This window comes from Phoxinus phoxinus, assembly GCF_949152265.1.
Source record: "Phoxinus phoxinus genome assembly, chromosome: 6".
Classification (NCBI taxonomy): Eukaryota; Metazoa; Chordata; class Actinopteri; order Cypriniformes; family Leuciscidae; genus Phoxinus; species Phoxinus phoxinus.
Window position 1 is genome coordinate 9,561,075 of NC_136881.1, and position 19,144 is coordinate 9,580,218.

A 19,144-nucleotide genomic window follows, 5' to 3' on the forward strand; every position below is an offset into this window, starting at 1 on the left:
CCTTGCACCTTGAATACATGCACGTCTTAATCATAATTTTCAAAAAATGTAAAATAAATATTAGTAATATATTTTAACATAACTACTTATTTTTTTCTGATAAATGAAGTAATATGAAATAATAAGAAATATAAAAATAATGGGAGAAAAAATACTAAAAATATATAAATTAATTTTAACACAGAAATAAATTAAAAACATGTTAATCAGAATATATATATTTCTATAAACTAATACATTCGTACAAAATACCAATTTATGTTAACAATGGTTTAGTCCCAACTTACTGTGGCTTTGTTCATTTGTTCCCATGAATATGATCATTCTAATATGACGCAGCAACAGCACCAAAAAAAAGTGTTCACCTGTCGGCAAATGTCTTTAGCTTCTTCAGCGAACTTTTCAGTGTATTCTTCCTGGTCCTCACATACACGACGGTCCACCTCCTCTCTCTTCACTCGCTCTTTGCGGCGACGGAAAGGAGACTGACCCTGAATCATTTCGTATATTAGGCATCCCAAACCCCACCAGTCGGGACAGAAGGTGTAGCTCTCATTCTGGATGACCTCTGGTGCTAAAAACACATACGGAGAAGAATGAGGTCAAACACTCTATGACAGAGTACCGCTTTGATACAGATCCGGAATGCGTTTGGCTCTTACCCATGTATCCCACCGTGCCAACACGCCCTCGTATCGTCTCAGCCTCTGGAATTTGGACGGCCAGTCCCAGATCAGAAATACGGATGTGCCCTGAAGAACAGCATCTCGTTAAAGATTATATTTAAAATTATAATTTTTTTTACATTTTCAACTTTCTCCACTCCAAATGGAGTTTGTAAAAGGGCTTTATAAGTCCTGCAGTTTTTTCATTCCTATCATGCCCTAACATGACATGCTTCCAAACGGCTAAAGGGAAAAAATGGTTCTCCTTAGAGGTAAATACTCTAATTAAAGAAGCTTAACAAGAAAAACTAGATTTGTACATTTTCTGAAGAAAACGTGAGTAGTGTTTGTTTGTGTAAAATGCGTCACCATCACAATGCAAGAGTGTTCTGGTATAATGGCAAGACATTGCTATGTGGTTGCTAGGGTGTTCTGGGTGGCAAATGTCTAAAGAGACCACCCTCAAGGGTAGATAAACAGGAGAAAACAACATAACAAAAGCAGACCTTAAAGGAGTCCTATTATGGCCTTTTACCAAGTCTTGATTTAGTTTTTGAGGTGTACTAGAATATGTTTTCATGCTTTTTCAAATATTTTACATTATGACAGCACCTCTATCTCCAGTCTAGCTCGAACACTCGAGATGAAATGTCCCGCCCCTCCATAACGGCGAGTTCTTCTCTAGTGTAAATATTAATGATGGCGTCAATTTCAAACCAATTCGACCTGATTCAGACCCTGACAATGTTAACGAACAAGAGGACTGTGCAGAACGGATTTCATGTCCAGACTTTGCAAGCACAGATTTCACAGGACGTTTCAGAGTGGTATGTTTTTTGTAGTTTTCTTATACATTATAGATACGATGTTATCCACCATTTAATTGTGATATTTGTCGGAAAACTAAAGTAACGCAAACAGTAATCGATCACAAAACCATGGTTCATTTTCCTAAGGAACGGTGAGCGTCTTACAAAAGCGAGAGATTACAGAAGCAACAGAAAGCAAACTGTTCTCAATAAAATGTGCCGCACACAGATAAACGTTTGAGTTTTAAAGTTCAGGAACAGTGTTTAAAATTTTATTTAACCACCCTAAGTTCGCCAGCCTCAGGAAGGTCAAACAAATACGTTTTTAAAACTTGGTGGAAAAAGCAGTGTCTCTTTGACATAGCAACAGCACTGTCTTCTCTAATGCAGGCCTTGTCCCCTTTTTTACGTTTTCCATGGGTGTATATTATTTAAATGAGGCACATTGTGACTTCATAAGATATGGAAAAATTGTGTGTTGTAGCCATTCGTTGTACTTCTTGAAAAGTGGATTCTGTTCAATAAAATATCTCCCTTTGGAGTGGAGCTTTATAACCTTGCAGATCTTTTTAATGCACAAACAGCAACATTACATAACAACTAAAGTTAAAAAAGTGGAAAAGCAGAATAGGACCCCTTTAATACGCAGTGATAGATATAAAAATGGCTTACCACGGTCATCTAGGAGAATATTCTCAGGTTTCAAGTCTCTGCAAAAATAGAGAAAAAATTTAATTTTAAAAAGCAGAATTCTAATAACTATAGTTATTAGTTAACCTTTTTGTTATTGTTTACACTACCATTCAAAAGTTTGGGATCAGTAAGATATTACTGAAACTAGTCTATTATGCTCACCAAGACTGCATTTATTTAATAGAAAATATAGTAATATATACAATATTATTATTACAATAAAAAATGGTTTTCAATTGTAATATTTAAAAAAAAAAATGTAATTTATTCCTGTGATCTTGATGGACTGGAAGTCCACTGTACCACCCAGCTTTCATAAATGGTTGGCTGAAATGGTTGCTGCCCTCAAGCTCGAAAGGATTCGTTTCTCTAAAGTGGATGCTTCTAAAAAATTTGATAAAGTCTGGGGCCCCTTCCTTAGGCATCTTTCTAAGAGTTGAAATATGTTTGAGCCTATATGTAATATGAATAACTACTCTCTTTAATCTCTTCACTCCATTGTTAATGTTTTGTTTTGTTAAAGTCTATGTATGGTTTTAAGGTGTAATTTCTCTTTCTATCTGGTGCGGGTTGGGTGGGTTGGCTGGATGTGTGTGCGTTTTTTTTTTTTTTTTCCTTTTTCCTCCTTTGTTTATTTTATGTTTAACATACTTGTTGTATACATTTTGTGCATCTTTGTTTTGTGTTTGTATAAAAACTGTTATAAATAAAATTATGAAAAAATATATATTTTTTTAATTTATTCCTGTGATGGCAAATCTGAATTTTCAGAATCATTACTCCAGTCTTTAGTGTCACATGATCCTTCAGAAATCAATCTAATAGGCTGATTTGCTGCTCAAGAAACTGGAGTTACATTAAAAAATGTCCTGGCTCTTCCAACTGTCATTATGGGAGTGAATGGGTATATTTTTTTGAAAGTCCATCAAAGCGCATCCATCCATGATAAAAGTGCTCCACACGGCTCTGGCTGGATAATAAAGGCCTTCTGAAGTGAAGCGATGAGTTCGTGTACGAAAAATATCCATATTTAAAACTTTTTCGACTAAAATAACTAGCTTCCGGCAGGCCTTTATTATCCCGCCAGGGCCGCATGGAGCACTTTTATCATGGATGGATGCGCTTTGATGGACTCCCATTATGAAGCTTGGAAGAGACAGGACATTCTTTTATATAACTTCGATTTTATACGTCTGAAAGAAAAATGCCATATACATTAGGATTTCTTCAGGGTGAGTAAATCATGGGATAATTTTCATTTTTGGGTAAACTGTCCCTTTAATGTATTCTGGAAACCATGATATTTTTTATCAGGATTCTTTCATAAATATAAAGTTCAAAAGAACAGCATTTACAGCATCTTTCTTAACATTATAAATGTTTTTACTGTCACTTTTGATCCATTTAATGTGTCCTTGCTGAATAAAAATACTAATTTCTTCTTCAAAAAAAAATAAATAAATCGTACTGACCCCAAACTTTTGAACAAACTAGTGAATATGGGGAGCGGTTATTATTATGTTTAATAATCTGGGAAGCAAATACATGGTTTAAATCCGGATGCTTTTGACCAAGTAACTTGACAAAAAGCTTGCATAATAATCCTGCTCTATTTCTAGCACTGACCAGGTAATTCCATACGTAACTCCATCTCCTCAATTTGCCTGCTTTTAATAAAAAGCGTACAAAAAAACCTGAAATTTGTTTATATATTTTGCATAGAAAATGTTCAACATTGCTATCCCTGACCATTCAAAATTTGCCAAAAAAACATTTTGAATGTTTTGCAGAATTTTGCAAAACGGATGTAAATATGTCAGAATGTGCGCGTTGTGAAAACTAAACACACCTGTAGATGATCCTCTCTCGATGCAGGTCCTCTAAGCCACAGCAGATCTCTGCTGCATAAAAGATGGCACGCTGTTCATCAAAACCCGAGTTTCCCATGTTATAGATATGAAACTTCAAATCACCGCCATTCATTATAGTCAACACTAAACACAGAGCGTCCTTAGTCTCATATGCATATGCCAAACAAACCTAGGGGAAATAAAAGAGAGAAAAAGAGGTGCATTGTTATCTATTCAAACTTTGAGGTGCATGTGAAACAGAGAAATGTAGCTCATGAGAATGTTTTTCAAGCACTTTCACATAAATCATCTGGCACCTGTAATACAGCACATTTCAAAACTCCACAAGGTTATGCCAGTATAAACTATAAATGGACACTCAGGAAATATACTACTGTATACACTTACTTAAACCATTAAAGGATCTTGATTATTGCTTTTTTATACTAGTATAGAGATTAATAGAGACACTTCAATGGTCAGAGAATCAAAGGAAAACTAGATTTTTATATTTTCTGAAAAAAAAGAGACGTATGCCCATGTAAAGTTGCTATGCAGTTGCTAGGGTGTTTTATGAAGTCATTAGGACATTAGTATGTGATTTGATTTGTGATTTCATATGCTCACCAAGGCTTCCTTTTTTGTTATCACAAAATGCATTAAAAACAGTATTGTGATATAATCCGCATATTAGAGTGATTTCTGTGACATTGAAGACTGGAGTAATGATTTGTGAAAATTCAGCTTTGGATCACAGGAATATATTACATTTAAAAATATATTAGTATAGAAAGCAGTTGCAGTATTTACAATTTTAATAATATTTCACAATATTACTGTTTTTACTGAACAAATAAATGCAGCCTTGGTGAACATACGAAACAGTATTCTATAGATTTTTTTTTTTCACCTGTTTTATCGTCTTCCAGACTAAACTAATTGCATAGAAAAGTGACCGCACACCTACTCAACAAGCCGTACAATTTGAGGTATCATTCATTTTCTATAGCACGGTACAGGACTAGTTTAAACTAAGTTTAAAACGTAGGATTAAGGGTTTAGAAAAATCCACAGTTGCAGTAATAATGGTGATGTTTGACTTAGCAAGCCTGTCTAGAAGGGCTACATCTATTGCAGTAAATTATAATTTTACACCAGCACGTCCTCTGTGATCTGTTGAGTGACGTGTGAGGAGAACCACTGCAGAAGTTGACAACCGCTGTGTTAAGGAGGGGTTCTCACATCTCAGCGGTTACACCCAACATTGTGGTTGGTTAGGTTTCAAAAGCAGAATGAAGCGGGAATGGGCTGTGAATTAAGACCAACAAGCTGATGTTACTGTGAAAACCTGCTGCTCAACGAGACCACAAGGACAATCAAATGACCCTTTACATCATTACATGAAACAACCCCAATGAGAGCATGTCTGAATGGTTACAAACTACAATGTAAAGCAATCTGCTCATTTATCATGTAAATAGTGCTGATTTTAAATCTGAAATAAATAAACGACTCCTCAAAATCTCTTTGTCTATTACACTACCATTTTTTTACTGATGGTAATACCATAGGATCTGTTGTACACTGGTATTACCAACTACTTTGGACTACCATGTAAATACTGTATAATGTATACAGTACGATATATAAACACCATGACACTAACATAACTGTACAATGGTACTGCCACACTCTATATAAACATAAAAAATACCGGCAAAAGTGAAATACAAGAAAAAGGGCCCACTTCAAGCACTGTATATATATATATATATATATATATATATATATATATATATATATATATATATACTGTATATAAATGATGCATTAAATTGACCAGAAGTGAAAATTAAGACATTTATTATGTTACAACATAATACAAAATTGTTTATCATTAGATCATGTTAATTAATGTAGTTAACTAATGTTAACAAATTAAACCTTATTGTAAAGTTTTTAACCTTATTGTAAATTAAACCTTATTGTAAAGTTTTACCTATTTATATATGATTTTTAGAATATTATAAAATAAAAATATTGACTGTTTTTACTGTTTTTTTAATCAAATATATACACAAAAATTCTAAACAATATATAAAATAACTACATGAATATTGATCTATATATTATTCATAAATAGTAATCTCTTACTGCTTAAAGTGTACAGGTTAGTAGCATGGTGAGGTAGTCAGAGAAACAGCGAATAGAATAAAAGCTGTTTCCCATCACACACAGCTCATATTAGTCACGGCATTATGTCACTTTATACTGTTAGAGTTTACTTGTCGTCCCCAACTTTTAAACAGGAGTCTGTTTATACATACTGAATGTATGAGAGAGAGAGAGAGAGAGAGAGAGAGAGAGAGTGTGTGTGTGGGTTTAGGGTTTAGAGCACTTGACTCTGCTCTCTAAAGCTGCTGTTTGGTCAGCATTGCTAGGCAACAGAGATGTTCTCATTTGTGAAGTAGTTCATGAGGAGCAATCGTGCCTGCCTGTAGCATGAATGCGCACAAAGACTCACACACACACATGCATACTCTTGTGCACGCACATATACCATCTTTCTTTTAAATTTAGATGTACTTTACATACCTAAAAGACACTTGCACTAGCTGCAATGCTAAGCACAACTCACCTGTATGTGTATGTGGCCGCGCGCGTGTGTGTGTGTGTGTGTGTGTGTGTGTGTGCGATCTTATGTGTGTGTGTGTGTGTGGGTGGGTGGACAGAGGCTCAGGTGCTCTACAGCTGTAGTGGAATGAATTAGAGGCCGACATTACACTGCAGGCACTGTGTGCTTTGTCTGTACACATGTTCGGCTGGCTGTTCTCTTTTCAATATCGTTTTTGAGGTGCTAGAATGTTTACTGCGTGACCAAATTCAAAAAGATCATGTAAAAAGGCTTCAAGTTATTTAAAGGAATGGTTCAGCTAAAAAGGCAAATTGACTTGCCTTTATGTCATTCTAAACTTAAATAATTTTCATCTGTGGAACATAATAGAAGAATGTTTGGAGAATGTTGTGGCCTCTTTCCAGTGAAAGTGAATGGAGACTGGGGCTATCAAGCTTCAATAATGACCAAAACAAGTATCATAAAAGTGGTCAGTAAGACCACAATATTAAGTTCTCTCAAGCCATTCAATATCTTTCTGTAAAGAATAGACCAAAACATGAATCATTGTTAATCGAAAATCTTTGTTTACATACAATCAAGTTTAATGACATTACGATGTCACTGGCATTAAACCTGGTGTAAAATATCTTGAGGTGCAAATTTGAATGTGCATGAGAACACATTTTGTATGGACCGGTATTTTTAGTGAATTTTTTGTCATTTTGACAAATCAAGTCAAAACAAAAAAAGAGCCAAAATATCTCCCTGTGTTTTCCATGGCAGTGTTGTTATTGTTAACTAAAACTATTTAAAATAATTTTCAGTAATTAAAATAAATTTAAATTAAAATAAAATATAAATATTGAAAAACCTAAATAAGTTTCGGTATGAATTTATATAAAAATAAATTAAAGCTACATAGAAATATTAAAAAAACAATTAAGAATAAGTGAAGTGCATAACAAAATTACTAAAACTTAAACTAAAATGCATTAAAGTCAGCATGAAACGGATGTTACGATAGTCTTCTATTTTGATGTATATCTGAGTGATTTTGTCCATCCAATTGGATTACGAGGACACATGATTTTTTTTTTAATGATGTGCACAGATGATTAATTTATAATAATTACATAAACAATAAGGATTTTCCAGTTTGATTCCATGGTGACTTTATAATGAAAACTGAACCAATACAAATAAAAGCTTTGTTAAATATATTTTTTTTAAATTCATTAAATACTATAATAGTATATAAATAATAATAAAAATAATAATAATGTGAGAAAATAAAAATAAAAACCAAATCATACAAAAACAAAAATAGTTAATTAAATCCTTCTTAAGTACATGGTCATGGTCTCCGTCTTCCTTTTTCACAATTTTAAATAATTTTTTTTTAAAAATGTTTTATCAAAAGTCATAATCATCTTGGTACTAACTGGTTTAGTTCAAAACGTAGACCTCTTTATTTAAGACATTTTTAATGGAGAAATTGGACTGCTTTGTGAGATATGCTTACCGGTAGTTTGAATATCTGTTTACCATGAAAATAGCTTAAATTCTTCTTTTTACACAGCAAATATTAAAATAATTTTTATGGCTGATATTTGGGACCACAGCCAAATAGCTGTTTTAAACCATCTCTCTGTGATTTAGCTAGTCAGGAGGTAAATGATTCAATTCAGAGCAATTGGTTGTGAACTACTACTCTGGACAAGATTTAGCTCAACTACCCATGATAAATGCAAATGAAGTCGAGATTTGCCATTAAGCTGGAAAATATAGCAGATTTCCCCTAAACTCACGGAAACTGAATCACAGAGAGAGTGAGTCAAACGTTTATTGCACAAACAATACAGACAAGACCAGCATGCAACTGAGACGTCAGGTTAAGAGAAAAGTAAAAAATGAGGAATAAAAAGAAAGTAGTACTTACTACAAAACTACTGTTAACTTTTTCTAAAATGCGTTTTTCATTTAATGCCATTGCTTCACCTTTTCTTTTCTTCACCCGTTTCTTCTCCAGCTTTTTACAGGCGTACATCTTACCAGTGGCACGAACCTGGCAGGCACAAACCTGGTTGAAAGGATGAAGAGATCGAAATGGCACAGAAAAATACATTTATTATTTTTGATCACCTTTTGCAGTTCACTTAAATGTGCACACATTCTTATTATTTTTAGTGATGCACCGAAAAAAAAATCCTGGCCCCTAACCGAAACCCAAACTTCTGTATGCACTTGGCCAAAAACCAAAACAGAAATTGCTTTTTAATAATATTAGACTTTTTAATGAAATTCAATCATTATAATGATACTGAACTTAAAAAAATACAAGCCAATAAAATAAAATACTTTTATTGAAAGTAACACTTGGACTCGACAATAGACTGAGGCCTGGGGCCAGCGTGAACGACGATCGGGACAGTAGGCGGACATGTCACTTGCCCAATCGGGCCAGTGCTGCATCGTCATGAAAGTTTATCACTTGCATGTGTTTATAACTCTTGCCAATTTAAATATTCAACCGCAAGAAGACAGGAAAAATAACAAAATTTGGTGCTCGCACAATGTGTGTGACATGCTGTCTGACGCCGCCTTCGGATGTGTGCACACAGAAAGCGCGTCAGACAATGCGCTGATACTGAATTGAGTTCTCTTTCTCGCCTTCTTGCGCTTGAACGGACAAATTATACACAAAATTATGTCAAAAAGCCGTCTTGGTGAGTATCCTCGTAAATATGTCTTAAGTGATCATAAACAGTTGAGGGAAAAAACGCATGTGTAACACTATATTGGATCTGGGTATTAGGTCTTAAAGTGACAGCAGCCTAATATTAGTCAAATGCAACAAGAACAAGAACTATTTTGATGTATTTATTTATTACTTTTTGTTGTGGTGGGGCCAATTTTTACCAATGTCCACTAGGAAAAATCCATAGTGTTCAGCCCTGTCAACGTTATTTCTCTAAAGTGCTATTCATTTGCAAAAAATAACTGAGTGCACCTTTAAATAGTCATGCTGTGTAACAAAGTAATTTTTTTAACTGGAACTGGAAAATTCTTCCATGGAGTCTCAATTAAAAAGGTACTAAATACTGCATACATAATTATTCAAAAAATAGACTTAAGTCATGTTAAATTCTTTAAAAACGGATCTGACAGTGACTGAATTAAATTACTCACCTCACCAAATCCGCCCTTGCCCAATACCCTGTAGTGTCTAAATGTGTTTTTGGTTACTGGTTGCCTGCAAATGAAATACAGTTCCAAGTCAATTTACTGCACAAAACATGATGCAATATAAGGACATTTCTCCAACAATGGGCATAGGCATCACAACTAATGATGATTTGTTAAAGCAAACATTTGTTTTGATGTATGAAGGTCATGTTAAAACTTGGAAACTTGTATATTTTACTGTAAAAATATGAATTAATGATTTCAAATGGCCTTTTGTTAGAGCAAGATTGTTTAGTTGTGTGCGTTAATTATTAGTCCTGACTGGACAGGAAGTCTGAAAAGCTCCACCAATTACAAAGGCTGATGGAGATGTTACTCACCTCTCCAACCACTTCCATTGAAGAAAACGGGAAAAGTACATTGTCTCCTGATATGCTGAGAATGGACCTCCACTTAAATATTCACGAACTATCCTGAAAAAAGAGAAGGGATGTTTGAGAAAATGTAGATAAGTGCAAATGCCATGGTGTACATGATGAATATGGTAATTATACAGTATCTACCCTCAGTAAACATCATTGTACCATAGTACTGCCATAATACTTTTTTGTGTTGCTACAAGCGATTCATTAGTTCAAGTAGTTAAATGACAGTAAAGCAACTCAAATAAATAAATAAATAACAGAGCTGAAAACAGTAATAAATTAAATATTTATTTTGCTAAAAAATAAAAAAAAAAGCAACGTCATGCAACTTCTAGAACTTGTTAATTGAAATAAACAGAGGCCATGTTTGGAAAACTGAGGTACTTTACAATACTTTAAACTTTACAATAAGGTTCCATTTGTTAACATTAACTACATTAGTTAACATGACATAACACGGAAAAATACCTAATATAACACTTAATTATATTTTAATTAACTAACATCAACAAAGATTAACAAATACTGTAAAAAATGTTGCTCATAGTTAGTCAATGCATTAAGTGATGTTAACTAATAGGACCTTAGTTAGTAGCATCTCGAATGATGACGTGAAGATGAGCCGGATATTTGTCATGCATCTCATGCCATCTTACCGTCTAATGTAACACACACGCTATCACACTTAAATACAGCGACACATACAGCAACACATACTTTAACAAACTCTGTGCCCATAGAGATTTAACAGGAAGGGTTAAAGTACTCCACCTCACCCCCTCTCAAACAGAAAGGAAGCTTAAACTAAACAGAACTAAAAGACTGACTGAGGCTAAACACAAACACACAAAACTCTGTTTAGATTTAAAGTCACGTGTTTACGTTACTCGGACAAACAGCGCGGCTACAGCGAGCGGTTCATTCTAATACCGTAGGTCTTCACACTAACACCAGTTAAAACCACAACTAAAAGTGAGGTGGATAAACTATTGATTCCACTTCAGTATTTACATAAACTAAATAACTAGCATGTGTTAACACATGGACCAGCCTATTGCATAACTTAAAGGAATAGTTCAACCAAAAATGAAAAGTCAGGCAATTGCTTAGCCTCAAGACATTCCTTCTTTCGTAAAATACAAAAGGTGGACTTTTTAAAGAATAATTTGGACACTATTGAATATAAATAAGTGAATGTGGACTGGTGCTTTTGTGCTAAAAAAAAAAATTCCATGAAAGCACCATTGTGTGCTGTATCTTCTGAAGTTAGAACAGCTTTGTGTGACAAACAGACCAAGTTATTTAGTAACAATGTTTTAAGATCATGAGAAGAATAAAGTCAAAGCATGATCGGTAGTGTGAACAGTGCAGTAGGTAGTAAGCTGTATGTTAGTATTCAGCATAGCTGGAAAAATCTTAATCCTTAATTATTACTAAATAGTATTAATAAAATACTATTTATTAAGCCTGATTTGAGCTAGATGATTTGGAATACACACTACCCTATGTGGGGTCAGTAAGGAAATTAGTATTTTTATTCAAAAACTATGCATTAAATTGATAAAAAATACAATAAGTAACATTTCTAATGTTATGAAAAATTGCTGTTTCAAATAAATGCTGTTGAACTTTTTCTTTGTCAGTAATGGCTGCTGAAAATTCAGCTTTGCATCACAGGACTAAATTACTGTACATTTAAAAATGTAATAAAGGGGACGTATTATGCCCCCTTTTACAGGATGTAATTTAAGTCTTAGGTGTCCCCAGAATGTGTTTCAGCTCAAAATACCCCACAGATCATTTGTTATACCACACCCAAAACACCCGTTTTTGTTTGGAAGCAAAAACACGCCGTTTTCGTGTGTGTATCTTTAAAATGCAAATGAGCTGCTGCTCCCCGCCCCTTTCCAGTAAAGGGCTGTGCCTTTACAACTCGTGCCTCGTATACTCCGGCAATAACAAAACACACGATCTACAGAACGCGTATTTGCATTCCACTGCGCTGCTTCTCCATTATTTTCTATTTAAACATGCTAAACGGACCTTGCGCCATTCACATATGTGACACCCTGGATCACAAAATCAGTCGCACGGGTATATTTGTGGCAATAGCCAACAATACATTGTATGGGTCAAAATTATAAATTTTTCTTTTATGCCAAAAATCATAAGGATATTAAGTAAAGATCACGTTCCATGAAGATATTCAGTAAATTTCCTACCGTAAATATATAAAACATTTATTTTTGTGAGTGAATGCAGCACAATCGCGAACATAAATGGACAACTTTAAAGGCGATTTTCTCAATGTTTAGATTTTTTATCGTGATATCATATAATTATATAAATAAAATCAAAATATAACATACATAAATCAAACATTATATGTGGGTCACATATAATGCGTCTTTGCATCTAAAAACGCATGGTGTCGAGACATTTTTTAAATGTTAAACTTCTTTTAACTTGAGGTCTGCGTTTTTAGAATGCTGTTTCCTGCAAAATAGCTGTTACCTACAGTAGATGACAGCCAAGTGAACTTCTTTTACTTATTATTAAATAAATGTGTTATTTACCTGGTACACTCCTGGAACAACTCTTTACATGGAGTCTGTTCTAGTTTCTGCCTGCAATCCCCAACAACATCCTGAGCGATCTCTGGTAGATGAGCTGCTGACTACATGAGAAAGACAGAATGAAAAAGAGGGAGAGTAAACAGGAAGAGGGGTTGATAGTGCGTCATTAAAAAAAAAGAGAAGTTTAAAGTTCAATCATTAATCCAGCAATTCTTTCAATGAACACGTGCACATAGGAGAGTGTGTGAATAGGTGCGTGCGAGCAAAAATTTGAATAAATATTTACCCCATTATTAAAATATGTGTCTAAAATATTTAAACCGACGTCTCTCCTCTTCTCATCCGCAGCCAACTGATATATTGCCTAAACAAACACACAAATAATGCTGAAATTAATTTGCTGAAAACTGCATATGACAACCAGTAAGGGTGCACAAAATATGTGTTCCATTAAAGAGAAGGTGAGAGAACAATTCGATCTTTGACATAGAGATAGATTGTATGTGTATGTCAAAGGCAGTCTGAGAGAAAAAGACAAAGATAGAGAGATTAAAGAGAGGTGCAGAGTGAGTATGTGTATGTTTGTGAAGATATTTCATACCACAGAATCCTGGAACTCTATGCACCGTCGTAATTTGGGCTGGGTGTCACAGAACTGCCGAAACAACAGACGACCGATTGGTTGCTTCTCACAAAGGCTAGTGTAATCCCTATCTGAGAGCATTAAATAAGCAGAGAGACAGAGAAAGACAGTTAAACCTATCATCGTCACATGATTTTCCTCATCTAAAATCATTAAAGACAGCATGAAATGGGAAGTTGCGATAGTCTTTTCTTCCCTATTGTGACGTATATCTGGGGTCTGAGGTGTTTTTGGGGCCCTTGAGATGTTTTGACATGTAACTCATATGGTTCCTGTCATCTCAACATCAGACTGACCATGTGACCACTGCCTTAACTGCAGTCTGAAACATCAACCAGGGGTGCGTTTCCCGTACAATGACGTAACTCGCTGCTTCACTACCATAGTACGATGCACCGTTGAAGAAATCAACTAGCTAGTCACGACTGTTTCCCGAAACCATATTGTCGCTAAAGTGGTCGTTCAACCATGTTGGTAAAAGGAACACTCCGACTTTTTGGGACTTTAGCCTATTCAACTTATCCCCCAGAGTTAGATAAGTCCATACATACCTTTTTCATCTCCGTGCGTGCTATAAGTCTGTTTGACGCACCCACCGCTAGCCTAGCTTAGCACAAAGACTGGATGTAAATGGTTGCAGCTAGCATACTAATCCAAATAAGTGACAAAATAACGCAAACATTTTCAGAGCAGAGAGTTCGTTCAGAGCGCGTCTCAGGTGCTGCGGTTATCACTCCGCCCAAGTAGCAGTGCTTCGCCTTCAGAGAATATAGTTCCCAGTATTTATACGGTTAAAATATGTCTGTCTCATGTCACTTTGTTTTTTGTACACTCTGTGACTATACAAATCACAACATGTAAATAGGAAAATGTTTGCGTTATTTTGTCACTTATTTGGATTAGTATGCTAGCTGCAACCATTTACATCCAGTCTTTGTGCTAAGCTAGGCTAGCGGTGGGTGCGTCAAACAGACTTATAACACGCACGGAGATGAAAAAGGTATGTATGGACTTATCTAACTCTGGGGGATAAGTTGAATAGGCTAAAGTCCCAAAAAGTCGGAGTGTTCCTTTAATGATGTCACGCAGGTATTGGGAGTAATAACTTATTTTAATGAAACTGTTTGAGGTCGAATTAACGCTAGATGTTTTGATAAAAAATTACAGACATGGCATCTGAGGACTATTTCTAATTTTTCTCAGTTATTTTGCTTTATTTGCATAGATTTGTTCTTACATAGTAGAGCTAGGGTGGCCATACGTCTGGAGTTTGGCCAGACAGTCCGGATTTTAAGCCCCCTGTTCGGCGCAGCCTCAAGCCGGACACTTATTTGTCCTCCTTTTTGGAGGTGCGCTGAATCCGCCTAAAAAATGAACGCTCTAGAATCTTTATTGGGACGCAGCAGAATAGCGTCTAATGCCGTAAGATCTCTGGTCAAACAAATGACTGGCTGAAAGCCGCAAAAGTTTATTTATTACAGTAATTCAACTTAAAAGGCCAAGTATATAGACTCATTACATGCAAAGTGAGATATTTCAAGCCTTTATTTGTTATAATTGTGATGATTATGGCTTACCGCTTATGAAAACCTTTTCACAATATTCTAATTATAAATTTGGGGTTTTCATAAGGCGTTTTCATAGATCTTTCAATCTAATGAACGAAATAAGATCACGCACTTTACATATGAATGCGACCGGAGACCACGGAAAAACCCACAGTTTTTTTGCAACTGTCTTCTTCAGTCGTCACGTTGTGTGAGGCTGGGAAGGAGGGAGCAGGTAAGTCACGTGACATACATAAGACGTCCTGTTTTGTATCAACATCAAATGTAACGTCAAAGTACATCTAAGGGACGGAACACTTAAGGGGGCTCGTCCGGGATTTGAACCCAGGGAAGAATTATACCCCTAGACCCGGAAATCAGAAATGGTGCGAGAACATCATGCTTGGTACGTTTTTTGTCTTCAAACTAAACTTAGGTCTTCAACTGACAAAGTTTAAATCCCGTCTGGCTAGTGCGCTTCTCATTATGTTAACACATCAGGTCAGGCGGAGAATAGGCGGACTTTAGTGGTTGTTCAGACGCATTCAACCACATGAGCATTCGAAAGCAATTCGGTCAAATGCGTTTTCAACTACCTTTCGAAGTGGTTGAAAGGGACAAGCTCAAAACGTTTTAGACCTGTATTTAGCGTCGTTCACTTATGATCGAATCGACCAAAATGCATCTAAATACCAGGTGTAAACAGGGTACGGACTCAGTAAAGGAAGAAACCAGAAACCTCATTTAACATTTATCGTAAATATTTGAAATTAGATGCTTTTAATACCATGTTAATTTTATGTTACATATCTAATAGCTACTTGACATATCTAATAGGTCTCAGATTAAACAACATGTGTGCCTCTAATTTAGAAATAAAGACACCAGACACAAAACTGCATTCATGGAATGTGCCAGGGAGGATGGAAAATCATGAAAAACATAATTCTGACTGATTGAGGTGCAAAGCCCTTAAATAACATTTTTGTAGACCTTAGGGAAAAAATAAAATGTTTTAATACATGATATATGACCCCTTTTATGAAATATTTCCTCTATATACACACAAAAAGTGCAAAACTCAGCATACAGCCACAACACTAAATCACAGTGATGCTGAGCAGAGCGCTCAAGCTGAGCCCTTTGCTGCAGGACTCTCTGGAACGTTATGAGCCTGGTGCATTCTGGGCCAAGAGGAAACAGCCAGGACTTCCTCAGTGAGCCAAGGTCTACAGCTGTCTGACGCAAACACATACACACACACCTGCCCACACACCAGCATAAATTTTTAACTGACAGAAACATTCTAAACCATGTAAACCTAATGAGGAATACACAAGTTAATATGCTTTGTTTAGAGAACCACAAAATAATTATACATAATTATAAATAAATATTTTAATATATGTACAACTTTTAAAGTGCAACAAGTAAAATAAAATAAAACGTATTGTGAATTAATTACTTATGGATGACAAATACGGCACAATTGCATCTGCAACTAACTATTTAACTTAATTTAATGGAATCAATGAATTGATTGAACTATTTAAATCAGTGCATTAATATAAAAAATTATGACAGAATTTTAAGGGCTGATAATGGCCAACATTATAAATCTGATATGCATTTTTTTTTTTTAAATAATATATACATTAGAATTCAAGTTCCTCAAGTTGATGTAGATAAATCTGACATTTAAAAAAAAAGAAGAAGAAAAAAATAAATACATTTGCATTTAGCTCATCCTATACGTGCTATTTGCAATGCTAAAAAGGTTTCTAGGTATCAGCCTGACGGGCAATGCTTAAATAACATCAAACAGCACTAATGAGAGAGGATTTAGTTTGCATAATTTGATTTTAACCACCAAAAAAAAAAAAAAGTATCCAGACTGCACCTGGTCCTGCATGACTAGGAATGTTTGTATGTATACAAATACAAACAAATTGGTATTTTTAATACCTTGAAACTGGAGCTGTCAATTTAGGGCAATTAATTAAATAAAACAGTGAATTATTCATGCCCCCCTGACCCGTATCTAAATTCTGTTTAGAGGGATTTTCCGACGATCAGATCAATTCAACCTTGAAGTACCACGTTTTTTTTGAGTCCAGATGCAACGTGTCTGTATAGGCCAGTGATAGGCTTATGTTCAATGATACAGAAATAAAACAAACAATATTTTGACTTTTAACACTATGTTTTGTAATGTCTATTCAATGATTTACACACTTGCCACAATAATGTAGGCTAATGTGTTTGAATTGATTGAATTTCTCATCAAATATTTATATAGTTACTTATGTAGTTTTATTGAATGCCAGCCCTACCTACGTAAAGCATATATTCTGCCAAAGCTCATTTCTGAACGCACTCTTTCATACATCTATCTTACCAATAGTGCGTCTAAGTTCCTCACACAGACTGATATGAGGGAGTTTGAGCATCTCCTTCCATTTCTTGCTCCGCCCATTCCGCTTCCCTCCTCCTCCTATGAGATAAAGAGAGAAACAAATAAGAGAAACTCAATGCAAATTACAAAACCATTGTAATTTGGCTATTTACTATTCTTTTTCAGTCTCTATCCATGGTTAAAACACATAAACACAGAATTTTTTAGCCACACATTCCACATGACTGTGAAAAAATTCCACTCTATATATTAATTATTAAATATTATAGAATTTTCATATATAGCCTATATAATATTAAATTAATAAGCCCTAGTAATAACCTGTCAAAACACAAGAATATTTAGGAGAAAGAGAGAAAAGAAACATGAGGATGACATAAGAGATAAGGCATTTTAACAGACTACAGACAAAGTCAAACAACAATAACAACTGTTTTTTTCCAGAAATCCTTTTTTCATTCTTCCATACATCTGGTAATCAATGCTATTATTCCTGAATGCACATTGCCTTAGAGAGATCATGACAGCTGGAAAACTTTGAACCTGTAAGATAATATGAAGTAATCATACCCTGTTTTCATATAATTGTTTAATGCAAAACACTCAAGGAGCGTACAAGAGAGTAATCAAAAGCTTGCCGTCTTGAGGCCAAAATGTAGAGAAAGCATTCCTCGTACCCAGGAAAACAGTTTTCCTCAAACTGAGGAATGAGAAGAGTTTATCCTCCAGGATTTACTGTAATTTCAGTGACTGCGAATTCCAGCCACATTACAGACAGACTTACAAGTCATGCTCTTGAAAATACACACTCACAAAGAGAGAGAGAACTGCTGCTGGCCTCTGAAACTACCCTTGGGGGTAGAAAACATTTAGGGTGATTATTTAGGGTCTTATTATCCGGGTTTCCGTCCAAGGATTTTTTTTGCAAAAAAAAGAAAGAAAAGGTTTAGCACATTACAATGTTTACCGATATAGCAGATGGAAATATGTATCGATAATTTTTTGCAAATGTCGACACAATCTTTAACTGAACTTTAGCGTAAACATTATATGTCAATACTTCAAATATCGCGAAAAACAGTAGTCATTCCTTTCAACAGAAAGATCTAGACTGTGTGTTGGTGTGTGTGTGTGTGCGTGTGTGTGTGTGTGTGTGTGTGTGTGTGTGTGTGTGTGTGTGTGTGTGTGTGTGTGTGTGTGTGTGTGTGTGTGGTGCGCATGTGTGAGCGTTATTGTAAATACACTAGCCTACTTGACAGTTTCATGCTGCTGTGTTCAGACTTACGTTTTGTTTGACTACAGTACATTCAGGAAGTGTACATTCTTGGAGCAGATCAAATAAAAAGGGAGCTCATATATATCTGACTTGCTTGTATTCATTGATGACAATTTGTAGAATAATCGTATCGAATTGAATCGTGAGACCAGTGACGATTCACACCTCTATATCACATGACAGAATTAACCCGTGTTCATGGCGTTGCTTCCATTAAAGCACCGTTTCGCTGTTGTTCAAAAGGTGCATTAAATCTATTATATTCATATTATTCAATTACTATTGGTAAGAATAAGACGTGTAACCTCTCAAACATCATTCATCCTTATTTTTGTAATTTATTTGGCCTACAACTGCACACATTTTTTTTTATATTTCTTGCTGATCAGTCTTAAAAAAGTAAAACAAAATACAAAAAAACATGACACTTTTTAATAAAAT

At 35.1% G+C, this 19,144-nt stretch overlaps 1 protein-coding gene across 6 annotated transcripts in view; it reads right to left on the reverse strand.

Moving 5' to 3' along the window:
* grk4 (G protein-coupled receptor kinase 4) overlaps nt 1–19,144 on the reverse strand; it is a 41,317-nt gene that overhangs the window by 13,687 nt on the left and 8,486 nt on the right. For 2 of the 6 annotated variants that reach the window (XM_079616379.1, XM_079616378.1), the window contains exons 2-12: nt 17,410–17,505; nt 13,423–13,535; nt 13,108–13,185; nt 12,822–12,922; nt 10,201–10,293; nt 9,824–9,887; nt 8,574–8,714; nt 4,017–4,207; nt 2,147–2,184; nt 663–752; nt 366–574 (exon numbers count right to left, since the gene is read on the reverse strand). In XM_079616379.1, the coding sequence (XP_079472505.1) occupies nt 366–574; nt 663–752; nt 2,147–2,184; nt 4,017–4,207; nt 8,574–8,714; nt 9,824–9,887; nt 10,201–10,293; nt 12,822–12,922; nt 13,108–13,185; nt 13,423–13,535; nt 17,410–17,505 (1,214 nt within the window). The remainder of the gene's footprint in view (nt 1–365; nt 575–662; nt 753–2,146; nt 2,185–4,016; nt 4,208–8,573; nt 8,715–9,823; nt 9,888–10,200; nt 10,294–12,821; nt 12,923–13,107; nt 13,186–13,422; nt 13,536–17,409; nt 17,506–19,144) is intronic. The other 4 variants (XM_079616383.1, XM_079616382.1, XM_079616380.1 and 1 more) reach the window with 2 other exon arrangements.